The sequence below is a fragment of the Bipolaris maydis genome (genome assembly GCF_028858645.1).
Source record: "Bipolaris maydis strain C4 unplaced genomic scaffold PSV08scaffold_2, whole genome shotgun sequence".
NCBI classification, from domain to species: domain Eukaryota; kingdom Fungi; phylum Ascomycota; class Dothideomycetes; order Pleosporales; family Pleosporaceae; genus Bipolaris; species Bipolaris maydis.
This window is the reverse complement of record NW_027093858.1, coordinates 3,400,585-3,421,758: the sequence shown is the minus strand read 5'-3', so window position 1 is coordinate 3,421,758 and position 21,174 is coordinate 3,400,585. Positions and strand designations below refer to the sequence as shown.

At 52.8% G+C, this 21,174-nt stretch overlaps 5 protein-coding genes across 5 annotated transcripts; 1 reads left to right on the top strand and 4 right to left on the bottom strand.

Annotated features, from left to right (window-relative positions):
- Positions 1-704: 704 nt before the first annotated feature.
- Positions 705-2,953, top strand: PSV08DRAFT_407669 (uncharacterized protein; the record flags this gene model as incomplete). The annotated part of the gene is made up of 4 exons (XM_014224846.2): positions 705-723; positions 790-932; positions 1,010-1,783; positions 1,837-2,953. 4 exons carry the CDS (start codon positions 705-707, stop codon positions 2,851-2,853), a joined length of 1,953 nt encoding a protein of 650 aa, XP_014080321.2. The 3' UTR covers positions 2,854-2,953.
- A 219-nt stretch (positions 2,954-3,172) lies between these two features.
- On the bottom strand, positions 3,173-3,630 carry PSV08DRAFT_399392 (uncharacterized protein; the record flags this gene model as incomplete). Its single annotated transcript, XM_014224845.1, has 2 exons — positions 3,173-3,432; positions 3,525-3,630. The coding sequence occupies 2 exons, from the start codon at positions 3,628-3,630 to the stop codon at positions 3,173-3,175; spliced, it is 366 nt and encodes a 121-aa protein (XP_014080320.1).
- A 703-nt stretch (positions 3,631-4,333) lies between these two features.
- Positions 4,334-11,720, bottom strand: PSV08DRAFT_196246 (uncharacterized protein; the record flags this gene model as incomplete). Its single annotated transcript, XM_066092002.1, has 7 exons — positions 4,334-4,722; positions 4,754-4,925; positions 4,981-10,031; positions 10,299-10,486; positions 10,538-10,618; positions 11,189-11,346; positions 11,484-11,720. 7 exons carry the CDS (start codon positions 11,718-11,720, stop codon positions 4,643-4,645), a joined length of 5,967 nt encoding a protein of 1,988 aa, XP_065949877.1. The 3' UTR covers positions 4,334-4,642.
- A 306-nt stretch (positions 11,721-12,026) lies between these two features.
- On the bottom strand, positions 12,027-16,516 carry PSV08DRAFT_172656 (MAPK protein MPS1; the record flags this gene model as incomplete). The annotated part of the gene is made up of 13 exons (XM_066091862.1): positions 12,027-12,177; positions 12,231-12,350; positions 12,409-12,464; positions 12,519-12,665; positions 12,713-12,940; positions 13,065-13,295; positions 13,349-14,298; positions 14,962-15,537; positions 15,604-15,918; positions 15,975-16,054; positions 16,116-16,295; positions 16,349-16,428; positions 16,484-16,516. The coding sequence occupies 13 exons, from the start codon at positions 16,514-16,516 to the stop codon at positions 12,027-12,029; spliced, it is 3,147 nt and encodes a 1,048-aa protein (XP_065949876.1).
- A 620-nt stretch (positions 16,517-17,136) lies between these two features.
- On the bottom strand, positions 17,137-19,816 carry PSV08DRAFT_27257 (aspartic peptidase domain-containing protein). Its single transcript, XM_014224842.2, has 2 exons — positions 18,912-19,816; positions 17,137-18,861 (listed from the first exon to the last, which is right to left on the bottom strand). The coding sequence occupies exons 1-2, from the start codon at positions 19,630-19,632 to the stop codon at positions 17,474-17,476; spliced, it is 2,109 nt and encodes a 702-aa protein (XP_014080317.1). The 5' UTR covers positions 19,633-19,816; the 3' UTR covers positions 17,137-17,473.
- Between the last annotated feature and the right edge of the window lie 1,358 nt (positions 19,817-21,174).

The following is a 21,174-nucleotide window of genomic DNA, read 5'->3' as shown; positions in this document are numbered from 1 at the left end:
GGCATGAATTGCGTTGATACCCCTTCTAGTTATGTCATTGCATCGTTATAATCGTTCTTGATCATCATGCTTAGCGACACCGCAACTTCAGATTCTGAAAATGAGTAAAGAAAGAAGATGGATGTTTAAAACAGGAATACAAATGCGGTTAAGGTTTATTTGGGTTTAATTATGCTGTACTCAGCCTGGGGCTGTGGTTGTTAATGTGACGTAGCCTCTGTTTTGGCCTTGTACTTTCGCAGGCACAACACAGGTGCCTTCCAACTTTATTATCCCACCCACAAACCTCGACAACTTCTCATCACTATACAAAAGTTCTAACTCGTTGTACAAGTACCAGCTCTGATCCATAAGAGCTTGGGCTGTGACTACATCATTGTATTTCTATGTAAGATTGCAATTCAGCAACCATGCATCCAAGCATGCCCCCGTCCACTTGGCAATTCTCTGACATGACAGCCTGCCTGCTTGACTACTTGGCTACTGGTCTGCTTGCCTGCTTGCCCACTCACTAGGCCCGTGTCATAGCGAATAGTACTATCTAACGTACCAACCAACTGCGTAACTTTACCTCTGTCACACCTCTCATCCACTCACACGGCACGATATTAAGGCAACAAGGCAACCGAACAAGGCAGCTGAACAAGTCCGCAAGTCCGCATGCTGGCAAGCCTGCATTCATGCAAGCCAATTCACACTAAGCGATGTATGCACCAATGAGGAGTAAAATCAAACGGCTTAAAGAGCCAGGCTACCCCTCATCGGAAAAGTCCATCAGTCTTTAAAGAGTCCTTCGTTGTGTTTTGAGATATTCCATCGCCATAGCCCTCCCAATGCAGCAGAGTCCTTCTTCCTCAAACGAGTCAAATCCATCCATACAAAGCGGTGGAGATCAATCACCACAACCCAATGAACAATTTGATCCCTTGAATGTAAGTGTTTTTATACTTTGTGTTTTTATGGCCGGACACCAATGCAGCCTCGATCCCGTACTGAGCTACCATTGTAGCAAATCTACCAGGCACTTGCTTATATTGACGCCGGGTTCGGGGTTGAATTTTGGGTTCTGAACGCGATATGGCCTGGTGTATGTGCAGAACTGTTCTGGCATGACTTGCAACATCCCAACACTCTCAGTTCGGCTGCAACTACAGCCATTGACGCCATGTTCAATGGTCAGAGTCTCAGTAGCCGTAGGTTCGACTGTCCTGTATTTGTCGCGGAAACTCGACATGGTTGGCCACGCACTTGCAACAACGTGAAGAGTGCGAACATGTCGGAGTTGCGACGCCACTTGACAGAACGTCCAGGCTACGGGTATACACCCCAGCTACAGTTTTTGAAGCTCTGTCGTACTTGCAATGAAGATTTTATTGACAAGGAGGTATTCGAGTCTCAACATGGCTACAAAGGAGAGCTTTGCAACAACCGGAAAATCGGACGCAGGAAAGCCCATGCACAAGTGCAATGGCAATTACTGTATCATCACGTTGAAGCAGCCATGGTTTCTCAACATCTTGAAGCACACACATCTTCTTTGTCGAATAATTACGAAAATGGTATCGGAAGTGCTATCCGAGAAGAAAACGACAATATTTCCGCGCTCCCAGGACCCAGTGCAAGCATTCCACTCCCACCCACGCCGCATAACGATGGAGTCGAGCCTCTTGTCGGTGACCCTATTCCGTGTAGCCAAAACGAGGCTATGCCTTACCTCACACCTTACCAACTCATTGTCGATTCAGATTCTGAGGATGAGGAATCAAGTATAGAGCCACAGCACGTAAGTGTTAGCTGCATTTAGTCGATTTCATGTCTGATTGATGTTGTTAGTAGACTTCCTCGTCTGTTGCCAGTGGAATAAATCAAAATGCCCCGTTTGATGCATTTTCAGAGTTCGAGCATGGCCCTCTGCATACTTATAGCCACTCCGGCATTCAGGACATGGGTAGATTGCGAGCGTTGGTGGACATAGACACTCTGCCCCAAGATTCTCAGTTGCCATCAGGTGTCAGGGATCACCGGAATTCGAGTACGCAAATGGATACCGATGAGATAGAAGGAAACTCTCGGGCTACCCGAATGAGCCCAAGCATTCGGCATGGCACCCCCGGCGACAATTCCGAAGTAATGTCTCCTCTCATTTCGGATACTGCGCTGTTACAACTACAGGGTTCCACAAGAGAAGATGAACCTTCGTATCTCAAGCAGATGGTCAGATCTGAACGGCTCCAAGAGGTTCAACTAGGTTATGATGGAACCAGGTGGTTGACAGTTATCTCAGATGTTTCGACTATGAATCATGACAACGATTCATCCGTATCCACCCGAAGATCAATATATTGCTCCGCATTCACCTCTAGCGATTTCATGTCGCCCTATTTTGGCCCCGCTGAACCAGTAGAGTCTTTCGATCCAGGGGGCTCTGGTACAAGCCAAGACTCTGGATATTTTTCCGTGGCTCCACCAACTCCTCCCCTGAATTCATCCCCCACCACTCCTTCCTTTCCTCCAAGTAAGGAAAGTGAATCCAATCCAGAATCAGTTCGGTGCGTACAATGCGAGGTTGTTTTCGCCGGTAGATACGGAAAAGGAAATCTTCGGAGGCATACGAAGAGCGTGCATCGGACGATGGGTAAAACGCTCATCTGCAGTGCTTGCCAAAAGATCTTTGCTCGTTCAGATGCTTTACGAAAACACATGTTTAGGAAACATCCAGGACTTGCGGCCCCCTTGTCCAAACAAACAAGCAATACACTACCGTTGAGTCATGAGCATTGTTTTTCATCTGTCTATGACTCACTAATATACCCTCACGATGATGACCTTAGAGGAATCGCAGAACGGTACTGATAGTCACTCTCTGGTATCAAATCAGCCATCATTTTCAGTTACCCACGCCATGTATTCTAACTGTTATATATATATAGAAACCAAAAGTCCCTTTTCTTTGAGCCATGTGCAATACATAATCTACGCCTTCAATATTGCAATTTTTCAAAACCCACAGCAAAAGAAGAGAACTAGACATAGACCAGTATTCAATCTCAAATGACATGAAAATAAACCACTACGACTAACTATATCAACACACACACACACACACACACACACACACACACAAACTCATAGCAAATTCATTATTACCCATCCACCACCAAACCACCCCAATTCACTTCCTAACATTCCCCCTAACCTCATCCTCGCCTCCATGCGTCCTCGCAAACGTCTCCTCCCTCTTCTCGGGCGCGCCCACGCCTCCGCGCGCAAAATCCCCCGCCTTGCTCACCTCGCCGTTGCTCCCCACATTGCCGCCTTCTTCAGGCGGGATATCGCGGTTGTTTCCCGCCCCGCTGGCTGCAGACCCGTATGTTACGTTTGCGCCTGCAAAGTTTTTCTCCGCCGCCGCAGAGTCGATGCCTGAGTCGATGGCTGTTGAAAAAAAGGTTACAAAGAAGATTTAGCATTTTGGGGGGGGGGGGGGAATGTGTGACAGGGAGGTGGGGGGAAGGAGGAGGACGTACTGGAATCGCCGTGTGCGTGGCCTTGCTTGGCAGCGTGGCTGTTTGCGTCCGCTTCGGCTTTGTGGGCGAGGTCGTTCAAATCTTTGTTCTTGTAGGCTTCAGACATGGCTTGTTGTTGTTGTTGTTGTTTTATCTCTCTCTTTTGTTTTTCACTGATTGGCTTGTTATGAAGGGTGAAGTGATGGAGATGATGTTTGGAATCAAAATGTATGTGTTTTTTTTTTGAATGGAGTAAGGTGAAGAGGGATTCAAAGGATATCTATATAACGATGTGAAATCTGTTTGTATTCAGCTAAGAAGACACCATGATGCGCATAATGATGTAAAAGGAGTGGTGTATGGTGGGGACACTTTGCCATGATGTCAGAGCGACCTCATAACAGCGGGCCGAAGACTTGTGATCTTCTCTGTAGCGGGGAAATTTCGACCTGTAGGGCACTGATGAGCGACTCTGTATTGTGGGGATGAATGGAAAGGTGTCATGTAGTTGGCTGGTCACGTTGTTGATGTTGGTCATCTACTGCACTGATATGTGTGGTGATGACATTCAGGCACCAAACACCACAACCATGACACAAAACCCAACATCCCTCACCACAGCATGATCAGCACTAAGTAAAACAGAAAATCCCCATCGTATCATGATATATTGGTACCGCTATACACATCCAGAAAAAAAACTCCTCATCTCTCGTTAAAGCATGAAGTTGGTCATCCCTTCATCATGAATCACTCGAGACTCCCGTCGACTTCATACTCTTTGTCGTTGCAGTGCTATGTAAAAATTTCGCTCGCTAGAAGACGCCATGCTCGCAAGCTGATATAATGCGAAAATTATGTTAAAAACGAACGAACAGCCACACTTAACCAAGGAGATATTTTGTGAGACTTTTAGACCAGCCCTCCCCCCGCCATTCGTCCTTTCCCCAAATCCATTACTTCCCATTCTCTTCAGCAAAAGTAACATGCCGAAGCCGGGACTGCTGCCGTGTCTTCGTCTTGTCACGACCGTGACGTGAAAATCGTGAGTTGCCATTCTTGTCATCACTTCTGGCCCAGCATCTAATTGCAGAGTGCTTGATGCTATTAAATAAGATGCCGGGCTTTTGATCATTCGCCTAGAAGATCTCAGAGTCGAGACTGCTGCGGTAGCTCTCGAGAGACTCCAAATCATCTGTTTTCTTCATCAGTGCTGCTCCTTGAAAGGTTCATCAACAAGTTAAACTCACCCTCAATAGGCTTCCTTCGGACAACGGTATCTGAATGCTGCAGCGGGCTGTTTGGCTGTGGGCTCCTGCTTCCCATGGCTCTGGGGCCGGTGATCTTGCGCTGTGGTGTGCTCAAGTCACTCATGGTACGGAGGCTTGCAGAACTCGCGCGAGACGAGGCAGTGGGCGTCATCTTTACGTAGGTTAGCATTCACATCTCTCTGTAGAGATGAGCGAGCTCAACTTACGCGGTGGCCCCTATCGGTCTCAAGCGAATATCGCACTTCCGCGATGGGTGCGAGTGGCGTCAAGGCACCTTGACTGCCAAACTCATTTGGCGAGCTGTACATTTGCCTCGTCTGGCCGTAACCAGCAAGGGTCTGCTGTGGAGGCATGAGTGGTCCATCCTCCATGGCCTTGGGCTGGCGAGCTGAGCCATTTTGGTGCTCGGAAGCTTGGCTGTAGCTACCGTCCGATGAAATCGGAGAAAGGTTGCTGGCGTGGGGAGCTGACATGCCAGAGAGGCGGTTGCGAGCTAGCGAAGGCATGCTGCCCCACTGGTCGAAATCAGGAGAACTGATACTCGAGCGGTTAGTAGGCTGGAAGATCTGCGCCTGAGTCTCCAGATTGTTTTGATGACGACCAGTAGGACCAGGTCGTGGCTGAGGATGCTGCAGGTTCAGCGAGTTGCGGTGAGCCTGGTACTTGGGATCCTCCATCTCGTACGCGTTCTCCTCTGGGATGAGAGGCGAAGGAGAGCGAACGGAGCGGATGGAAGCTTGGTCTTCTCTAGCGAGAGACGTGTTGGAGCGGAGCCTGTCGTCGGCATGCTGCGCATACGGCTCCTCCTCGTCATAGTAGTCATCTTGCGAAGACGACCTGGAGTGGATTGAATGAGCGGAGAAAGGTCGTTTGTCTCCAGATCCACTGTTGCGTGGCAGGCTTTCGGGATTGGTTGAGGCAGTTGTCTTGGACCATCGCGAAATCTTGGGAATGCCAAAAATTGATGACGAGTTGGACTTGTGCTTCCGCTTTGGTGTGTTCTCTTGGCTCTGCAGTTCTCGCGAGTCTCGTGAGTCACGTGCTGCCCTCGAAGCTTGTGGTGGAGTTCCGAGAGATGCGCGCTTCTCCTGGAAAGCTTCTTGAGTCGGTGTTGTCATTCGCTCCGTATTCTCGTATCCTGGGGAACGCTCATCATACTCCTCATCACTCTCTTCTCGCACCGTACTGATACGAGTTGTTGGACCAACGTCATAACCAGAGTGAAGATCCTGGATGCGCCGGGAGGAAGAAGGAATGGAGAAATATCCAGACTGATTTGGCGACTCTGCGGTGTTGGCGCGACCCTCTGGCTCATAACCCGCGTCGCCACTCTGTCGGCGGTTCTCAAGCGAAGTCATACTGTTTGTTCGAGCAGCTTCTTGCTGTTGCTGCTGCTGCTGTTGTTGTTGGTCGAGAGACAGTTGATTGACTTGCTTCAAGCCCTCGACTTCACCAAGCAGCTGAACCAGCATGGCTTCAATGTGCTTGATGTCGCCGTCGCCTTTGCCAGCGCTTAGACCCTTCAGAGCACGCCTAAAGACGCTCTTCTTCTTGGTCTCAATCTCCTCCTCAGAGTTGTTGCGGTTGAAGCGAGGTGGTGTAACGGGCTGTGGACGAGGGCCACCCAGAATTCTTTGTTCGGCAAGATTAACTCGCTTGTCAGTCGTGTTCATAATCATGTTGTCTTGAACCTTGATGAACTGCTTCAGGTCGTCCAACTGAGTGCGCATCTCAGCCGCGCTACGCACAAGTGTCACCAAAATTTCGGTGTCACGAGCATTGCGCTGGGCATCGCGAACGGTAAGGTGGTCCATGAGCGCAACAATGTCCTTGGATTGGATATGGTCAATGCCCTTGCCGGTAGCCGCATCGTAGAGTGGTGAGTCGATGCCATGAGAGTTGCCGCTGACGTGCCGGTCATGTTTGGCTCTAGGCGCACCAAAGGCATCTTCTCCGAGGGCCATGCCGTCGTAATCGTCGCCATAATCATCATCCTCAAACATCTTGGAATATTTGCGGTTTTGAGGCGTGTAGCCTTCACCATGGTTAGCCGACTGGTAACCCTCGTCTTTCCAGCCGGTTTGGCCTGACAAAGGAGTGCGCGTACTCTGCGCGTAGCCTGCCTGCTCGTATGGTGTCTCACCTGGATAGGGATGATCATAGTCATCTTCTACGGTGGGCTGGCGCTCATCATCAAAAGTGGCCGGGCTTGGCTGTTCATGCCGGTGGAGATGAGCACCCTTGGAGAATGAGGTAGGTGTGCGTTCTCGCTCCTCTTGCATGTCAAGCAGCTCATCAGTACGATCGCGGTAGCCTTTTCCTCCTCCGATAGGTCCTTGGATGATTGAGGGATTGGTTGTCACGTCGGACTGGTCGTCCAAGCCGTATCCAATTTCAGGCATGTCGTCCTGGCCTACTGGGAAGGCACTGTGATGCATCCGAGGTGCTTCTTCAATCGATGCGGCGTCCTCGGACTCAGCAATACTCTGCCTGGGAGAATTCTCGCGAGGAATGCTCTGTTTTGGAGAGTTTTCGACTTTGTTCCCCTGTGACAGTGCTTCAGCCTTGTCACGAATTGCAGCCCATCTCTGACCAGCAGGCACATTGTCAGTCTGTACGTAAGCAGGATTGGTGCTGACTTGAGATAGCGTGCTTTTCTTCAGTGGGCTTGATGCCTTTGAAGAACGGACGCTGAGTTCAGTTTGATCGTACAGGGAGGCCACAGCAGATTCCACGGCGAGTGGAGTGTGAATGTATTCAGGAATCGAGCCAACCTTGCGGATGTCTTGGGCCAGTTTCGGATCCCGGTCGAGGCTGAGGTCGGGTCCTCCCACGCTGTCATCAGTGTACTGGGTCAGGCGATTGTAATTCACGGGTGGTGGTGTTAGAGGGTTCTCTTCCAGTTCACGCCGATATTGCTCGTTCTTCTTATGATTACGTTCAAAGAACTCCTTGGTGTCGGTAGGAGTACTTGGCTCATTGAGTATGGATTTCTTGCTTTCGAGCGTGACACCTTGTGGTCGTTTACGAGTTCGCGCAGCTTTTGTACTTGCTGTTGAATCCAACGAAGCAATAGAAAGGCCAGACTGTCGTCGTTCGAAGTGGTCACCAAGGGATGATACAGATGGCCCACTACGAATGGAGTGGAACCTTCGGGGAGAGCCAGTGTTGGTAGTGTCGCCACGATAACTGGCCTCGCTTTGGATCGGACTCACGCCGCGGCCCGACTGCGTATCACTCTCAATCTCGTACTTTGACACTTGAGACTGAGACTGCTCAATTGCACGAATTTTGGCAGCAGCAGCAGCTGATAAGCCTGCATCATTGGCTTCTTTCTGTCGGGAGGTGTAGCTGCGCTCGCTCTTGGGGGTTGACTGACGAACTTCACCAGTAGAGCGATTGCTGTGGGCTGAACCAAGATTCTGTTGCAACGCATTGGGCGTGCGACTTGGGGTGAGAGGTGAAGGTGAGGCGAAACCTCGGGGAACTTGTTGGAGAGGAGTCTCAGCGCCTGTTCCCGAAATCCCAGTGCTCGCGGATGACCTTGACTCTGGTCTCTCTTTGGTCTCAGTCTCAGCGGAGAGAATAGAATCCCGAGTAAGCTCAGATCCTCCTATCATCTCACTTTGATTGAATGGTAGTGGTGGAACGAGCTCTTTGGGTCGCTTTTCCTCATGCAAACTATCAGATACGCTTTCCGACCGACTTCTAATGCTGCGAGAGGAGCGGTGTTTTCGATGCTTGCGTTCTTCTTCTTTTTCTTCACGTGATGTGTGGTGCTTTAGAGCGGCGGTGGTGAGGCCAGCTCCAGCAAGCGAAAGTAGGGCCGATTCCCGCTGAGACAAGCCCTCCTTGTCCCTACTCTTTCTTCGGTGCGACTTTTCCTCTCTGGTAGTCGACTCCGCGAAGCTCGAAATGGAGCTTCGGCTAGATCGTCGATCACTCTTACGACTTGATGTGCCGGTCAGTGTGATTGCAGGGTCATCGTTGTCTCTGTTGAGAGTGACCTTGGGTTTGTTGCTGTGAAGCTTAGGTGTGCTGGATGATTTGGACACACGTCGCTTGGAGGGGTCGCGCGAGCTGGTAGACTCGGCGGGCTCATACAGAGTGGTGCTGTCGCGGTTGGAACGCTCCAATTTGTCGACGTTCCGCGATGTGCGATTTTCCTCTTTGAGTGCATTCAGTTCGGGAAGGATCAATCGCTTGATGGCATCCTCGACTGTAGCCAACAGTTTTGGGTTGTTGATGGAGGAAGTTCCAGAAACGACAGAGCGGCGGTCAATGTTTGATGAGAGCACACTGGATTCGGTACCACTAACGCCACCAACACGTTCAACGTCCTTGCTTCTCCTTCGATGCGACTTGCGCGAAGAGGAGAGGTCGTCGTCTCTCCGCCTAGAGGTTTCTCTTGACTTTGAGGATCTTTCTTTGGGTTTGGAGAGGTTGCCTTCGGCAGCCTGCTGTTGGAGCTTCTCCATTACACGCTGGGTGATGCGATCTTTGCTCAGGCTCCTGCTGCGTTGTTCTCTCGGGGCTTTCAGGGTATCCTTGATGGCCTGGGAAACCATTGAGTCGGTAACAGCATCCCGCTCTATGCTCCGGCTCCTTCGCCGGGCTGGTGGGATAATTTCCGTAGCGCCCGTCATGCTGTCTGTGGGCATAGACGAGATGTCGGATGGAACAGGTATGTAGCGGCCGCCGTCGCTGTCGTCGTCGTCGGCGAAGCTGGGCAGAAACGAGGTGTTCTCGGGCGGGAGGGCCGAGATATCGGAAAAAACAACGCTGCGGGTATCGATAAGCTCGTCACGGGACTCACTTGCGAGCGAGATGCGCCGGGTGGAGGAGGGCTTACGATGGTTGCGAGAGGCTTGGGAGATCTGAATGTGATCGTTCGCGAGGCTTTTCTTGGACTTGCGCGAGGAAGGGGTGATTCGCACGCGTACACTTGCACGCCGCTGGTCCTGTCCGTCGGTCGACCCTGTGTCAAAGTACTCAATCAGCAGCGATGTCTGCGAAGGAAACTTTTTGTGGAGGGTGCCGCCGCCGTGGGGCTTGGTAGGAGTGGTGGTGTTGATGGTAATGGGGGTGCCGTCGTCGGGGACAGAGTACGAGGTTCTGTCGGTGCGGTTGGAAACGTTTGTGGAAACGTTGGTGTCAATGTCGTCAATGTGGATGGATTCGTCTGCGGAATCGAGAGTCGAAGATTCAGTAGGAGCCGGAAGAGGATATTTGTCGTTGTCAAAACCCATCGTAGAATCTGAAGATTCCTAGAAGGTGGGGTGGGTGAGCGAAGACATGCCCGGCACCGTTTTTCTCGAATACTTGGGAGAGAGAAAGGTAGTGCGGTGTTTGGGGTGGGTGCAGGACCGGATGGTGGCAGTGACTGGTTTGCGCGAGCGCAAAGGGTACCTGGTGCTACCTAGGTGACGGGAAGCACGCTCGGGCGCCAACAGCGGAAGGTGATGGATGGTGCAAGAGCGGCTAATTCATAGCAGAGAGCGCAGCGAGGCGTGTGTGTTCATACACCGGCTATGCGAGGCAGCTCGGTGGCAGGCGACGCTCTGCGACGAGGGCGAGCTGAGCGCCGGCGTGTCGTAGCGAAGGCTGGGGGGCGCACGTGTTAGCAGCTGAGCAGCGGCAGCCGCAGGAGCAAGAGGGAGCAAGGCAGAGAGGGAGCGAGGAGAGGGAGCGACAAGGACAAGGCTGCGCAGACTGCACAACAAGTGCAACGAGGCGGTGGAGGAAGGGGGGGTCAGGACATACCGACACCACCAGGAGGCGCAGACCGCGAGTGTCGTGCGGGTAACAATGGCGCTGCAGGCTCGCTGGGAGCTGGCGGAGAGGCTGCTGGCGTAGGAACAAAGTCCCCAGCTGTGGTGGAGAGAAAGCCGGGTCAAGGCCTCTCTAGCATCGAATCCTGGTCGGCGCTAACAGCCCGTCGTCGTGAGGCGCTGCTCTTTGGGGTGGCGGGGGGGCAGGGAGAGGATTCAAGAACAAGTGGGAATGGGCATATCGCCAGTCGTCATGGCAGGGGGGCCAAGCAGGAGAGTACAAGAATACGCGCCACCGAATTGTTGGTCACCACCGCGGTATGTGACCACCCGACTAATCTATCCTCTCTCTCTCTCTCTCTCTCTCTCTCTGGGATGCGTCCTGTCACCTCGCCCAGCCACCACCATACGCGCAACGTCGCGCCCCAAGGCCAAGGGCCAGACAGTGTGCCTGAAAGCCCCTCGTGGCCGCCGTTAAGCATGCGCTGGGCCAAACCCCCGTGCCGCCGGCGAATACCAGCCTCACGACGGCACATTGCCGTGCAGTGCAAAAAGATGGCTGGTCGGTACGCTGCAAAAGCAAATGCACGCCGCTAATTCGCTTCTATTCCTGTTCCCTCGCTCTGCGCCCAAACACGCTCACCTTGTTGCTTTGCGTGCAATTGCGCTGGCCTCGGCGGCTGGCCCAGGCTGGCCCCATTGCCCTTTTCCCCGTTGTGCCTCGCTGCCTCTGCCTCGCTCACCGCCAGAATGTCTCCATATCGTCATGTTTTGGCCGTCGAGATGCTCGGGGCCATTAGCCTACACGGTAGGTGAATTGGCTACCCGGCTGGTTACCAGGGGTGATTGTGCCGAACCCGCCCACAGACGGCCGCATCCGCCTGCTCAGTCCTCTCGGCCTGGCCGCCCTGATTGGCTCCACACCCTTGGAAACGCACCCTTGCCCAACTTGCCAGCGCATCACCCATACCGGCCCAGTCCCATCTGCACATCTTGGGCATCTGCGTAGGGCTGTCGGGGGGGGGCTCCCGTCCCCTCAGCAAGTCAGATTGGACAAGTGCTCTGTCCAGGAGAACAATGTCGTCTTCGTGCATACAAGCCACGATGAACTGGCAGTTTGCGAGCCTGACACAATTTGTCCTTTGCCCAACCAAACCCGCTGGCTCATTATTCATGTCATCGCTTAGTCCATGCCCAGCTGTTGCTGCTGCTACTGCGCCATGCACCCTACCTGCAGCCCATGTTTCATACCGTACTTTTAGTATACGTGCATGCACCACTACTCACAGCTGCACGTCCACCTATCACATGCTCTGCGCCAACATGCCCCCAGGAACACAAACCCCGAGTGTTTCTTACAACCCTTCTCATACTCGTCATTGAATAGTCAAAGTACAGCTATGAACCACCCCAGCAGCATAGTATTTTGGTACGCCAAACTCCCGTCAATGCCCCCCCCCTCTCTCTCTCTTCTCATCCCCTCAAAATCTCTTTCCTTGCTTCATCGGCCTTCGTGCCTGTTGCGGCTGGCTGCCATATGCTCTTCGTCCTTCAACCTTCTTGTCGCGACTCAAACTCGCTCCGAGACTGATGTCGATGCGTGGCGGTGTCGAGAACCCAAAACTCTTGGCCCTGCATCACGCTGTCAGTCACTAACCAGTAAAAATCATGCTGCATCGCCTTACACTTTGACCAGATCCAATTTGTGCACATCAAACACTGAACGTAAGCTGTGGCTAGCATACGATTGCAGGTAGGATCGATAACCGTCTTTGGCGCTCTTGTTGAGGTAGTAGTTCTTGGATCTATCCAACCAATTAGTTCCTTTTGCACGGCCGCGGCAAAGTCCACATGAGCACTTACATCAACGCCTCGAGTTGGCTTTGGATATTGAGAATCTTGTTGCTGGGGAGTTCAAACTAGCGTCATGTGTCAATATTCGCCTCGTTTCATTCGCTTCATCAACTGCTTACCTCAACTAGCGGCACCCGGTTTTCTTTCAGCAACTTCAAGAAACCAACCTCTGACGGCAGCAAGAACATCAAGCTCCTGCCTTTGCCATTGGCTCCTCTTGCTGTTCGTCCAACTCGGTGAATGTAGTCCCGAGGATCATCCGGAGGCTTACAACGTCAGCTTGCGCAACCCTTCTTGGTCCAAATATACCTACATCAAACTGTATCACCCAATCGACTTCGGGGATATCAAGACCTCGTGCTGCCACATCCGTACAAATGAGCGTACCACTCTGGGCATTCACAAACTCAAAAAAGCGGTTGGTGCGTGCTTGCTGCTTAAGCTTGCCATGTAAACCAAGCACTGGCAAGTCAATGTAGTTGAGCAGTTCACTGTAGAAGTCGACCGACGCGCACGATGACAAGAACACAATGACTTTCTTCTTTTGATCTGTACACATGCGTTAGTACATGCCTGGATGATTGCAGAGTTTCTTCTCCACAAGAATGAGTGCGTACTACGCAAAGTTAGCAAAGCTTGCAAAAACCACAGATTATCATGGCTACATGCCGTTTCTTCAGGAAGCTGAACAGCAGCCTAAACCTCGTGTCTGAATCACACAAGACATAGCCTTGCTCCAACCCTTGCACTGTACTGTGCTCCGCTCTGTAGTCGACATTGATGTATAAAGGACCTGGCTTGAGCGATATCCGTGCAAGGTCCTCAACCTTTGTCGTTTGCGTAGCAGAGAACAGCATCGTCTGACGCTCGGTTGGCAGAATCTTGATAATCGATCTCTGTCAACAAGTTAGCACATGTTACATCTACCATGGTTTGCACAAAACCCTACCATTTCGTCCTCGAACCCAACTTCCAGAATACGATCTGCTTCATCGATAATCAACGAACGCAGATTCTTGAAGACAAACCCCTGAGTGTTGTGAAGGTGGTCTAGGAGTCTTCCGGGTGTAGCGATAATAAGGTTCAATCCCTTGCGCAGCTTTTCCGCCTCGGCGCTCCTGTTCGCACCGCCAATCAGAATACCAAAGGTCTGGCTGTGGTTCGACATGAGCTCGCGTGCTACGCCAAAGATCTGAAGTGCCAGTTCTCGCGTTGGGCTCACTACAATCACACCGGTACCATTGCGAGGCTTAAACCGCAACTGCGAAAGCATCTCGATGGCTGGTATGAGAAAGGCAAGCGTCTTTCCACTGCCCGTCTTGGCAGCACCAAGCACGTCCCTGCCCGACAGTAGTGGTGGGATTGTTTTTTGTTGGATCTCCGTCATCTTCTCGAAGCCCATTTCCTTGATTGCGCTCATTGTACGCTCAGAGAGATTTAGCTCTTCGAAACGCACCGGGTTTGGCGTCGGCATTGTGGTACCAGAAGGCAGATCGAGAGCGTTGCTGCCAGTGCCAGAGGGCAAATCCGCAAGCTGGCTGTCGTCATTATCGTCCGCCTCATCACCGTTCTCGGCCTCCTTTGAACCAGTCGCCTCTGCAGTGTCCTTGTGGGATTCGGATTGGTCTTCGACGTCATCTTCATCGCTGTCTTCTTGTGCAGAAGCATCTGCAACAACCGGCTCTTCCACAACAGCTTCGTCTTCCTTGGCCTTGCGTGCCTTCTTGCGCGCCTTCTCTACGCCATTATGCGCCGGTGCCGCTGCTGCTTCTGCGCTCTTCTTGCTCTTGTGAGATCGCTTCCTCTTGTTGCTCGACTCGACTGCGGCGGGCGACATTGTGGAAATCGTCAATTCGTGCGTGGTCGAAAATGTGATAGAAGGCCAGGAAAAAAGTTCGACTTGGAGCGCAAGGCCAAAGTTCTCAGAACCGAAAAAGTTACTGCGCTAGAGGACCCTGGTATATGCACGGACCACATCCGACGCGCGAACCGATTTCATGTCTTGCTCAGCATGAGCAGCCACTGAGTATTTGAATCAGTCATTCATAGACAATTATCTACAGCACATCAATTATTCATGCCTCTGCATAGCCATGGTTCGGAAATAGGGCCTCATTAAAAGGAACATGTCCATCTAACTTGACGCGGAGTAGGCGGACTTTACCGCGATAGGTCCTACTTTGTCAGGTTTATCAACTATTTATTTCTCATTTACCAATAGTAACGAGCGCACAAAACCAGAAAGGATGGCGACTCTGTAAGGGCTCTGCATAGGATTATTGTGATACAAACAAGACCTGGGTGCTGAGATATTGGCAAGACCCCATTGTGAACCGACAGAAGAGTTGCCTTGAGTATTACAGTGTATTTGTAACTCATGTGTGAAGGAATGAAAGCTTGCATATCATAAGAAATTACACAAAGGGCCGTGTGTACCCAAACCGTTCCCACACTTACATGCTTGAGCCACCAAGAAAAATCTTTTTGCACCCAATGATACTTTATCCGGCTTTGACTATCGCATTCGGCCATCCAGTCCCTGAAGATCGCGCTCGAGATCACTGCCATTCCACCCTCCCTGGTTAAATGCCTCCTGTGGCCTTGGCTCCTCATATCCTGTACGATCGTAATTGTTGGGTATCGGAACCTGAGGGGCCTGGGCTGCACCGGCGCCTGCACCGGGCTGTACGCGAACCATTTGGCGGAAACGGCTGACCTCATCCAAGATCATCTTCTTCATCTCTGGAATCTCTTCAACGACTTCAAACTGAAAGTCAAAAGTCGTCGGGCATGAAGGTTCGTCGGATGCATCATGCCAAATTTGCAGGTACCTGTGCTCCAGGGCCTCCTCAACTGAAATACGGCTAGATGGGTCGAAAGCAAGCATGCGGTCTAGTAGGTCAAGCGCATCGGGGTTTGCGTTTTTGAAGAGAGACTGGAATGACATCTTCTGCATGTATGGCAGATTCCGGACATAGTCCTGTGCACGAGGAGAACCTATTCGCGACAGGGTTTCTTCGTTTGGTGTTCCCAGGTAGTGCAAAATCTGGTTGAGCTGGTCGACGTAGTCACGGCCCTTGAAGAAGGGCTTGCCTCCAAGCAGCTCAGCGAGAATACACCCTACAGACCACACATCAACTAGCCAGAATTAGCTTACTTTCAAAGTGTGGGGTAGTTATGTGGGGCGTGCATGCAAAGACTTACTGGCTTTTGTGTAGCTCTGGAAGCTCAACATGATTTCAGGGGCTCTGTACCATCGGGTAGCGACATACTCGGTCATGTAGCCTGCGTTCTCCTCAGGGTCCATGGAGAATCCTCTTGCCAGTCCAAAATCGCAAATCTTGAGTTCACAGTCGGCATTGACAAGCAGGTTACCGGGCTTCAGGTCGCGGTGCAGAACATTTGCCGAGTGGATGTACTTGAGACCACATAGGATTTGGTAGATGAAGGACTGGAAGTGAGCGTCGGTCAGGGGCTGGCCGGATCGGATGATGGCTGCCAGGTCGCATTCCATGAGCTCTGCACCAATGTCAGCACTGTCTTACAAAGGGGGGGTAAGTAAGAATAGTCCGTACCCTCGTAGAGGTAGCACTCGTTGAAGTTATCAGGGCGAGGAATGTCCATATCGTAGAGACATGTTATCTGTGCGACAAGGCTTAGTATCGTATCGAGAGGATATGAGGAGAGGCGCGTGTGCCGAAGTGGGGTTGTCTTACGTTGCGATGTCCTGCAAGATGTTAGCATTGTTAGCTGGGGCGGGTGTACTCGTTGTACCTCTGAAGTGTTGGAGCAGCTTGATCTCGCGCAGGGCACGCTTGGCAAGAATTTTCTTGCTGAAGACGTTGGTGACCTTCTTGATGGCTACGCCCTCGCCCGTCTGGTTGTTGGTGGCCGCACTGCAGGACACAATCAGCATGGAGCGGGCAGGGCGGCGTGGCTGTCGTCGCACCATACGATGCCGTAGGCACCCTGTCCGAGTTCTTTTGTTACATTGTAGCGCTCGTCGACAATGAACTCTTGGTTGAAGACCTGGAAGGCGTGAGCAGGCATCCCGAGGAGTGGCATGGTGGAGACGTGTGCGTACCTTGAACACTTTGCGATTGGCAAGGTCGCCCATGATGGCGGTAGGAAGTAAGTCTAGGGGAGAGTGAAGGAGATGGCGCGCTCAGGGTGGTTGTAGAAGTTGGAACACAAAGTAGGCAGAATGGCAGGCGGCAGGCAGAAGATATGGCCCAAGGCTAGGCGCGCGGCCAATGTGATGACAGGAGTGCTGCTGCTGCGAACAAAGCGGGGCGGCGGCTGTGGCGAGTGTGCAGGCGGTGGGACTGCTGAAAGAGGACGCAGGCCCTTCACCGGGAAAGTTGAAGTATGCGGAAGGCGATTGAGGATGCGGCAAGGCAGAAAAGCGGTCGTGCTGTGCCCCCCTTCGCCTTCTCCGTAACGGCTTGGTGGGGTTGGTCTCCAGTCGCAGCGCTGACGAGGGGTTCAGCCTGCCTGCAACAGGCAAGGCGCAGCACATGGCCATGCTGCTCAGACCGCTGCATCCGCACTGCCCCAAGTACAGTAAGACTCTGTGTAGTAATCAGCACAGTGGGCCGCTACATCCAGCTCCCGTGGCTGCTTTGCTGTGGCTGCACATAAACCCATTTGGGGCCTGCCCTGCCCTGCTTCGTGGGCCGAGGTGCGGGAGCGACATGGGCGGCTTTGGTACGTAAGCGCGTGGGCCTCGCACATGGTATGGCATTACGACTGTATCAAGAACAAAAAAAGGAGACAACAAAGGGTATATGTAGATACAGCACCAATTCACCGGCACAGTCTGGCCTTGTCCGCCACATCCAGATATCCTCCCTCCCTCCATGTGCGTATTTGGCATCCTCATGCCCCAATGACGCAGGTATCAAGTATGCCCTATAACCCCTAACGCCGTTTCCCTAGCAGTATCCGCATCGCGTACCACTAATTGGGAGAAACGCACAGCCAAGTGTGCCAAACAAATAAAACTCCTGTCGTGATATTTTTATGTGTGTGTGTGTGTGTGTATACTTGTCGCTAATTACTCAGCTTTTGCTGCTCATGATTCATAAGAAAACCGCCGCCGGGACGCGTCCGTTGAGTCTTCCAACGGCGAGATGGGTGTCTCGTCTGCCTCTGTGCGCCTGCCGTCACGTGGGCGGTATGGCGGCGGATACAGAAATGGGTTCGGAGTCTCCAGGAGAGCACCGTCGCGTGGTGTTCGCGGGGTGGTGGGCGACACGTTCCCAGCCGGGACCTGGCTGCTTACTATGGAGACCTCGGATGGAGAGATGGGTGCAAGTCTCTGTCGAGGTTCCTGCGCCACATCTGGTGTTCCACTCGGATCCACTCCGTTGTATATCCTTTCGCGTATTACCATGGACTCTTTCTCTGATAGCTGGCGCCCGTCGGCTTCCTGGCGAACCGGTATGTCGCCAGGCATCTCGTAGATTTGTCTTTCTGCGCCGTCGGCTTCACTGACCATCATTAGCCCTTTCTCTTGCGTGTCCGAACCAGCTTGATGACCATTATCAGGAGTATGACTGGATAATTCGGCCATGGAGACAACCGCCCTTCCCTCTGTGCTGCTGCGTGTTGCTAAAGCCGAAGGCTGTTCAACATTCTTAGCAGCTTCTGCAACCTGGGCTTGATATTTCGCTTCGATCGCCTTCAGTCTCCGTTGCTGGCGTCGACGCCAAAACCATAACCCAATGGCGCACATGACCAGGGCAACGAAAAAACCTCCTCCCACTGCTAGGCCAATAACTGCGGTTGGGGACAGGGGCTTGCTTGGAGATCTCTTGGGGCGAGCAACCGAATAGACAGGTGAAACAATTGGAAGTATCTGTGGCGCCTTTCCAAACGTCCAGTCGACAGCGGATACCGTGAAATTCTGGCGCTCCCAGTCCACTGTCAAATACGCCTCTTGCAAAAAGGTCCTCCCTAGTACCCAGTTGTCCGATACATTGGCTCGTCGAATGGGAAAGTATCTTGTCTTTTCTTGCAGTCCCCTATAGGGTGCGGATGCTTCTAGGTCAAAGGCGGCATAAGGCAAGGTGATTTGCACGGTCGCACGGCTGCTAAACTGTTGTCCGAGGGTGAAGGTCACGCTGGGGTTTTGCGACAAGAGAGTTTGGTGAAGAGCATCATCCACGAGGTAGAGATCCGTGGCCTCGTCATAGCGCAATCCAAGCGTATCTTCAAAGGCTTCGCAAATCTCAACCGGGAGGTAGAGCTCTGCGACGGTTGAATCAATGAATAGGGTGACATTATCGGCCCTCAAGAGATCAATGTCCTTCTGGTTTGCAGTACTGGCAGTCAAACCAAGCAGACCCACGACCAGCTCACGCTCATTGTCTGGCGCAAAGATGAAGGTGAGGTCATTGGGGATAAGGCGAGAAGCATCGTAGCCGCCAAGCGTAAGGCTTCCAAGAATGGTTTGATCGCCTGGAGGTACGTGTCAGTGATGGTCGACTTGTGAGCGGGGGTGGACTTACGGTACTGGGCGCCAGCTGTGTAGCCAAATGACAGACTTGGGATGCTTTTTTGGTCGAAGAGGTCCATGATATAACTTGGAACGGGATCGTCAAAGGAAGAAAAGTTTGTGGGTTTCGCATGCACGCCAATGTGGCCGAGCCAGAAGTTTGATGTGACCAAGGTGCCGATTGTTGTGTTGGCGACGAGAGGACCTGAATCGCCTCTCATTCCCAATCCGACCGAGTCAAAGCCATAGAGGCCATTGCCTGTAAGGCCTAAGTTTTTTTCAATCCATAGTTGGTAGTATCCCTTCATCTGCCAAGTCTTGGAAACAGTGGTGTTGTACAAGGCGCCACGGCTTTCCTGGCAGTCTGCATTCATGACGTTGAATTCGGTAATGTTGCCCGTGGTTGGATCGGTAACGTTGACGATGCAGGCGAGGGAATTGACAGCCCAGATCTGCTGGCTGGCGGTGGAAACCAGGACTCGCATAGGCTGGCCAGGGTCGCCTATGCGCAGGAAAAACGTGTTCCATTCGCCGTCGATTCCCATCCAGTCCTGGGCGGGCGCGACAGAGAGGGGCGCTGGGACGGACGCGACACCAGGCCGCAGTTTGTAGTCTGGGGTTTTGGTGATGTTCTGCTGTTCATAGCCGGCGGCGACACAGGGCAGCAGTAGCGTGGCGGCGAGGAGAAGGCATATTGTCGAGATGAAGCCGCAACGGCTCGGCGAAGCAAGCATGATCCGTGTCTAAGAGGCGTATTACTAGACGGCTTGTCCCAGGGGGCAACGGAGGCCACTCAACCACGATGATTTGCAGGGCACAGCATCACTGAACGACATTGCTTGTGCCCGGTGGCGCCACGAAGGAATGGGGGGAAGAAGTAGAGGCAACGGAGAGACAGGCGGGCAAAAGAGCATGTACGGAGAAGTGTTGATGTACATTGGCGGGACCCTGGGGAATTTGAGCCGAGATGCCCAGGCTTCGAAGCACGCTCTAGTCCGCTTTGCCCCCTTTGCCGCCGCCATGGCCGCCATGCATGGCTGGGCAACAGCGGCCTTGCACCCCATTTCCTGCCGACCTGCCATGCGACGACGGCGGCGACGGCGGCATTGGCTGCGACAGACAGGCTGCAGCCGGCATTTGTGTGCAGCGTCGTAGATGAAGGGTAGATGGCTGCCGTGGGTGGAACAAGGGCAAGCCGGGAGGCATTCGACGCCCCGTCCCCCCCTCCCCGTTCTCCTGCACGCAATCTGGGGCGGTGGTGGCGGCGGCGGCGGGCCTACTATACCCTCTACACCTCACTTGGCTACACCTCCATGTGTACTACTATACCCACACATACGCCTACATACGCCTCCACATAGCTGTACTCTAGACATGCCGCCCTGGCACTGCAGAGGGCTGCGCAATGCAGAGCACGAGACTGCTGCTCGACAGCCACCCGCCGACGTTGCAGGCCGCGGGCGGCGCATTCTGGATCCCTTGATCGCCGCACGCACCCACTCGATCCTTTCACTTTTTCCGAGTTGCAGTCCGATGCGCTTGCGCCCAAACCGCCATGGGATCGGCATGCTCCCCCAAGATGGCAGGCATTCAAGCACCATGTCCTGTCCTGCGACTGTCTAGAGTGTAAGTACTACTTTCAGCTCTGCACCTGCCCTGCTCTCTCCACCCCTGCCACCTCATCCCCGCCACCGCCTCAAGACAAGTCGACGGCCCTGACCATCCCCATCACCAACACCATCAATCCAGTCCAATCCATCCATCGTTGTGCCACCTGCGACACCCATCAAACCATCTCTGTGCCATAGTGCAAGCCGCAAGTTGAGCCACACCGCTGACTCGTATCCACACATCCAAGCAACCGTTCACGCTGATCCACCAAATGGCTGGACGCCTGATTCTGCACGCCAGCCATACTCAAACGTCAAGCCGGCCGGACACGCCATGCCATGCCATGCCACCAAGCGACTGTTGTTGATTGGTCGCCGGTTGCGTCTTGCGCCCGGCTAGGCTTGTCCAACTGGCTCATTATGAATCTGGACGGCAAAAGAACTGAAAAGCCAATATCGGACTTCGCTCTGTCTAGCTCCCTTTCTGCACGTCTCTCCTCGGAACCGTCGCTTGAACGCGCCAGCCGATAGGCCCAAAATGCCCTGCACCCGCTCACTCAGATTGTTCCTGCACCCTCGTATGTCTACCGTTTTTTCGGGACGACTTAAACGTCACGACGTTCGCTGTCCATAGAGCGCCTGCATGGCCACCACTTTGTCACCGAC

Coding starts and splice junctions, on each gene's coding strand:
- PSV08DRAFT_27257 (XM_014224842.2), bottom strand. CDS start 19,632: ATGCTTGCTTCGCCGAGCCGTTGCGGCTTCATCTCGACAATATGCCTT. Junction 18,862..18,911: donor CACAGCTGGCGCCCAGTACC/GTAAGTCCACCC, acceptor ACGTACCTCCAG/GCGATCAAACCATTCTTGGA.